We start from the raw sequence: 6,656 nt of genomic DNA, 5'->3' as shown, positions 1-6,656 counted from the left end.
CATTGGAAGGGTTTCTATCCTGAATAAATTCCTGAAATCCTGGCAGCTCACTGGAATGGACAGCCAAGGATAAAGCACCATGGTAGACCTGCTTAGCAACTTTCAGTTCTTCTTCATTACCATAGTTTTTAAGCTCTAACTGGGCAGTCAAAATCCACACTTTACCCTTTATATTGTTTGTTATCTCACTGTCTTGTTCCATAGAAAGCAACCAGTCAAAAACCACAAGAGTGCGAAGATCACCAAACAGGAGAAATACATTGGCTGTGCTAGTAATGATTCTATTCCATATTGTAAATGCCCATTTCTTTATACCCCCAAATTCAATATCCATGCCTACATTGTAGATTGTCTCAATAAAAGCAAAGCAAATGCCATGAGTGGCAAATTCTGGAACCATAACTTGAAAAATCCATTCTGGATTAATTCCAGTTGCAGTGTAAAATCCAATCCAAGTCCACCTAAAAATGAGAAGTAATTCAAGAATTAGCCTGTACTGATGGGCTTCATTTGGAACCATTTGGTAGAAATATGGGGATTGGGTTTGATCCATCCTCACTGGAGTAGAGCCATAGGAGACCTAAATAGAATGGTAATTGAAGAAATGACAAAGGAAGATTAATGTGTATATCTGCTTGTTGTTATTATTATTATTATTTGGAGTAGTATTAGTATTAGTATCTCTGGGATCACATTTCAGTAAAGTAATAATAATAATATTGAAAAATAATATTGTCCAGAACAAAAATGTGGCAATTATTTGTCCTTTTGAGGAAAATTGCAGCTTTTGATAACAGTGGCCAACCAAAGTCACTCCAACAGTGAGTTGGCAGCATATAAATTTAATTGTAAATCATGAATAAATAAATCATGATCAATTTTTATGGCCACTCATCTTAAGCAAACTGGCTTTGTGGAAAAGAAAATAATGAATTTTATATTTATATTAATTAGTTTTAAATATTATGAAGTGAGATGACTTTACACTAGTAACAATGAAAGATGTTTTAAGCTGACACTTCTTAAAATAGTTCTGTTGCCATACAAATAAGTTCTATATATTTAAAAATACATCTATCCTTACTATATAAAGCATCAGGAGGAGAAAAATAATCTTTAAAACTGAACATACATCCTACCTGAGGAATCTTGTAGATGCTAAAAATGTGTGGTATATGATGAGAAGATACAATACCAAGCCCTTCAAGCACTGTAAGAAGATTGTCTTTACTACCACAGTGGTAATTGGGGAGAAAATGCTTCTTTGGAGAAATAAGTTGCATTGCAGAACGAAAGGCCCACCTGGTATTGATATAGCTATCATAGATATGGAATCCGAGGGTGATATTGGGTAGGATATAGGGATCTTCATTGATTTCCTTTATGGCAAATATCAAGGCCAGAATATGCTGGTAGTTCTGAGTCATAACCCTACAGTGGGATTTCCATTATGTGTCAAACTAATTCAACAACAAAATTGTAAGCTATAATTTAAGAAGCATTTTTGGTACAAAATTTAGTCAACAAAACTACCTCACTGTGAAGAGCCAAAGCAAGTTAAATCAGTATATCAGTAAATATTTGGAACAGAGTATTTTAAAAATAAAAGAAAACTGACAGATTAAGGACATGATTTATAATTATCTAATATACCTGCTTTTTCCCTTTCATCACAATTGATTTTAGAATTTATTAATGTATCAGTTGATATACCTCTGTTCCATTAGTGGGGAGCTAATATTGGCCAACCAACACAAAAGGCTGCTATCAGGGAATCCAAGACCTATAGATTAGAGGAAGGCAAGGATGGATTCATTCTACACAATTGCCAAAAAATTTACATGAAACATGTGAATTTTCTGATCATTGATTGTGAGTTAAATTAAACTTTACACACAGAGACACACACAATCTGATGGTTTTAAGTTTCTTATATATTTATTCCATTCTTATCATAGAAAAAATTCAAAAGTTGTCATAAATATATAAAGAGGAAACTGTGTTGAGAAAAACTGAATAATTATGTATCTTTTTTTGGAAAAACATGTTGTGATTTATCATGACAAAGAATAAAATTCTAACTTTTGAACAAAAAATTGAATTAAGAGAATCTAGGTCCAAATGAATGAAACTGAATTCCCTAGTTGAAAGTTAAACATGCCTTATTGATCTTTTATCTACTTGAGTACCTAACTTTACATTGACTGAGCTAAGTATGTAACATTTGGGTTTAATTAAGCATATTTTAAGCACCAGCTATATAATTAATATTTCCTTGTAGAAGTAGGGGAGCAAAAATAGATTTGCAATCTGTACTTGATTTCCGCAATATAATCTACTCCATTCTTTGCTGCAATAAATCATACCCATCAAGCTGCTCTTCTACATATCATTCTGCTCAGAAGCATACAGAATGCAAACCCAATTCCTTACAGGTAGTTTTCAGAGTATGTTGGAGGTGGTGGTTCATCAAAAAATTTTGGAGTGGAGACAAAGAAGGTATGAGAAACAAGGCCACCAAAGAGTAGATCCCCTGGTTGAAGATACTTGTGAAAAATGAAATGATGATCCATAATATGACAATTAATTTTTTTCTGCCATGCCATGTGAGGCAGTAGTAGAAAAAGTAACACTACTACTGTCAACATACTAAGTACAAATTGACCTCTAAACTAACACAAATACCACAGACATTAAAAACCTCTATGAAAGCAATGGTGAGATTTGAATGAAAATTGAAATGTGTGTCCTTGAATTGATCTGACTGAAATCTGTCACTAGTTTTTTAATCTAAGTATATATATATATATATATATATATATATATATATATATATATACATACAATATATAAACTCAGAAAGTTGCACTTATGTCTAACCAAACACACACATATATACTTTTATTTTTGTCAACAAGTTTGATATTTGACAGCACAGAGATTGGAAAGCAGAGAAATAATTATAGGTCTTGGATAAATTATCTAAAATTGGTGAATCCTCTGTAGCTTTGCTAAAAATTGTCTTTGTTGTCTTCTCCTTGAAAGTTTATTACAACTGATGCAATCTGTAAATAAAACTTTTTTTGTGGCAGACTTTATTTCTATTAACTTGCATCACTCCAAAGAGCTATTTTTCGTCTTCTTGGAGACAAATGTAGAAATTAGAAATTAGGCAAACATTTAGAGCAGTAATTCTTAAATATCTAAAATACTTGAATGACTGCAGCTATAATACATATCAACACAGTTACTTTGGGGTGGGCCCTTGCCATTAGCCCTTTCATCATTTTCACCAGCATTGTCATCAGCATCAGTGAAACTATGGAAGGCTTACTAAGGCAGCCCTCATTTCTTTCCTTCAGCTTTCTTGGATCTAATGTCTCAAATCTAATCATTAATATCTTCTTCATCCTATCATTCCTATCAATGCCATCATCATTTAAAGGCAAATGTGTGCTTTACTTCTATAATTTAACATGCCTTTGTTCCAATCTTCAATCCAAATAGTCATTGGAACTGACAAAATAAACCTGTTGTAAAATACTAGGATTTACTAGGTTTAACAGGGGCATTTTGCTTCACTGAGCAAAGTACATAGTCAAAACAAAATTGTTAGAAGTGTCCCTTGCTTAAAATGGTGGTGCCCATGTTGCTTTATTAGTTGGGGGTGGGTTGCATTGTTGTCACTGCAAAGCCAAAGCACTAAATTGGAACTCATATATTTTAAGAAGTTTCATGAGCCATTCTGCCAATTTTCTTTCTATGAAAGACTAGATTTGAGGAAGTAATTCAGTTAATAAGGTCCATTCCAACTAATAACCTCCTGTTCTCATCAAAGGAAAGATGGTCTCCAGCACTGTTGCTGAATGAGACACTTCTGAGAAAGTAATGAAGCTGGATTGAAAAGGAAAATTCAATTCAAGTGGGATTTTCCTTCCTTTTCCTTGAAGGATTTCCCTTTCTTTTCCTTTGGTGCCAAAGCACTAAATTGGAACTCATCTATTTTACATAATTATATTAAATCTTACTTTGTCCAAAAACATTTAGGGCTTTTCATGTATTTTTGCTAATTTAGGACATTCATTAATGCTAATTTAGGACATTTAGGACATTCACAGTATCTCTGTCTCTCTCACACACATACTCCAATTCAATCAGTTAGTACACATAGTCTTGTGTCTCACTTGGTTTTTCTTCTTTTTCTCTCCCTTGCAGAATGAAGATATTGCCTAAACAAGAAACCTTTTCCCAAGCTGTTTTATCCTCAGCTCAGCAGATCCCTAAAAAGTGCTAATGTGTAGCTTGATGTATGTGTGCCCTCTTGTTTACTCTTTTCCTCTACAATAAATGTAAATAAATTCATTAATTCTCTTCTTGTAAATTATTCTAGTGCAGAGGTAAGCACTAGGGGGGTAAAGGCACAGGAGTACGAAAAAAGGGCTATAAGATTTTCTCTTTAACCAACTTCCCTGTAAGTTCTGGAAGCTTTCCTCCCATTTGGGTTCACCTAGTAATTTGGGGTCATATCCTTCTGATGCTATAAAGGAAAGGAAAAATGAATTAAAATCATAAGCACAGTAGTGGTCACATGACTTTTCATTTAACAACCATTTCAGTTAATGACTGAATTGCCAGTCCCAATTGCATTGGTATAAGGGGACTACCTGTGATATTCGTGTGCATTAGATCATGCAACGCTAAAGATCCTGAAATATGCCTTTTGAGGAGGAAAATAATATCATTTAGGAATATAAGGTTTATATTTTAATGGTGCTTTTTTAATAGAACAGGTCTTGGTGTGAGGAGTCAGAAGAGAAATATTAAACATAGTTTATATTTTGGCTCAAGAGGCAGATATACATGTAACAGATCTGCTAAACATGAATTAATAAATTTTATTAGTGGGGTGGGGAAATTCTCTTTTCAGTTTCGCAATACGCTTAGGCATTATTTGTGCATGAAATATCTTGATGTCTGACATTTTTCCCTTCTATTTGAGATTTGTATTTTGCAATCTTCTTTGTTGATCTTCCTTCTTGTTGCTATTCTTTAATTGATACTGGAGTGTAATGTTGATGATTGATTAGTAATCTTATTATGTTTACTGTAACTATAAACTGCTGTCAACTATAAAGTATTAAAACAAATTGATATACTTTGGTTTAAATTTTGGTTGTGAAATCTGACATATTTGCTTACTAAGAGGTCAAGTGAATTGAGTTACATTTGTGTTATTTTCTTTATTATTTTGGTAGAAAGAAGTTAGAAGCAAAGATTGAGTAATTGACTATGTGCCATTAAGCCATTATAGATTTTTAGTGACCACATAGATTTTCTCCATGACAATCTCTCCCTCATTTGAATGTCTATGAAGATTTTCAGTCATACAGCTCTTAGTTGTATCAAAAATGTTTTATTTTGTTTTTTGAAAAGGCAACTGGACTGATTTTTTTTTGAGAAAGAAGAGATTTTCCTTCCTATCCTGGAAGATTCATCAGTTACATTGGATGGTGTGGGAGATGGAAGGACAGTTATTGACAGTTGAGATTAGTTGGTGAGAGGGGGAATGATGGTGTGGGGATGGGGATGGAAAGATTTTCTTTTCCCTCTTTACTGGTAGGCAAACTTTCATCTCAGTGGAATAGGGTTCTGATCACTACTATCTTGTGTTCCAGTGGGTGGTGAGAATTAAAATGCAAATACTGATCAGTGTACGTTGGTTTTCTGTAAACTTCAATGTTAAGGCTTCTGCCTTCCATAAGGTGCACAGCACCGTCTGGGAAAGCTATACAGTTAACATCTTCCCTTATGAACTTAATGTATCAATCCACAGAGTTGATGTGTTTGGTGAAGGACTCCACTTCCTGAGTTTTAATATTGACCCAAGTATCATCCACATACCTGTACCAGTGAGTTGGTGAAAATTCTGGGAATACGTTTATGGCTTTGGTTTCTGCCTCTTCTGTGTAGAGATTTGCCATAATGGGGGACATAGGTGAACCCATGGTGACGCTGTGTTTTTGTTTGTAGACACCTTCATAGTATTTATAATAGGTAGTGGTCAGACAGAGGTCTAACATGGCACATAATTGTTCTCGGCTGATATTAGTTTGGTTACCTAATGTGCTGTCTTGTAGCAGATGTTTCTGCTACAAATGATAATTTCTATGTAGATGCAGAAGCCTTTGCGCAAAGAGCCTGCTGGAACCTAGTATTCTAATTAATTTAGGAATCTTACAAGACATGGACATGTACAGCACCTGCTTCTGCTACTTGCTGTTCCTTGCATCAAATTCACAAAGATTCATAGTATTCTGTTCTGTGCGTTGGTAAGGCATTGAGATGAGGCAGGAGTAACAACAGTCGCTTCTTTATTTAATCTTCAACAGAACAACACAAAATGGTGCAGATCCCTTTTATACCCCCTTACAGGGAGCAGCATCAACCAATCAATGCAACGTATCATTCCCACCTTGCGCATGCGCAATAGGCTGGAGACAGCCTGTCTGGCTAGGGGAGCCACGTGGTCTGCCTGGGTCTCTCTGCAGCTTCCTGCACCTGCTGTGTCAATCACAGCCCAGGACATAACACATAGTATTTTAAATTCATTAATATTTAACCTGCCACAAGACTTTGCATTGTTGTTCTTCAGCAGA

General features: G+C 34.7%; 1 protein-coding gene across 1 annotated transcript in view; it reads right to left on the bottom strand.

The window, feature by feature from the left end:
- Positions 1 to 6,005, bottom strand: part of LOC107300076 (vomeronasal type-2 receptor 26-like) — a 13,868-nt gene extending 7,863 nt beyond the window's left edge. The window contains exons 1-2 of the mRNA XM_015829420.2: positions 5,902 to 6,005; positions 52 to 461 (exon numbers count right to left, since the gene is read on the bottom strand). Coding sequence (XP_015684906.2) covers positions 52 to 461; positions 5,902 to 6,005 — 514 coding nt within the window. The remainder of the gene's footprint in view (positions 1 to 51; positions 462 to 5,901) is intronic.
- Between the last annotated feature and the right edge of the window lie 651 nt (positions 6,006 to 6,656).

Source organism: Protobothrops mucrosquamatus, unplaced genomic scaffold, assembly GCF_001527695.2.
Source record: "Protobothrops mucrosquamatus isolate PMUCROS unplaced genomic scaffold, P.Mucros_1.0 scaffold6073, whole genome shotgun sequence".
NCBI lineage: Eukaryota > Metazoa > Chordata > Lepidosauria > Squamata > Viperidae > Protobothrops > Protobothrops mucrosquamatus.
Note: the sequence above shows the minus strand (reverse complement) of the source record. Positions and strands in the feature narration are given on the sequence as shown.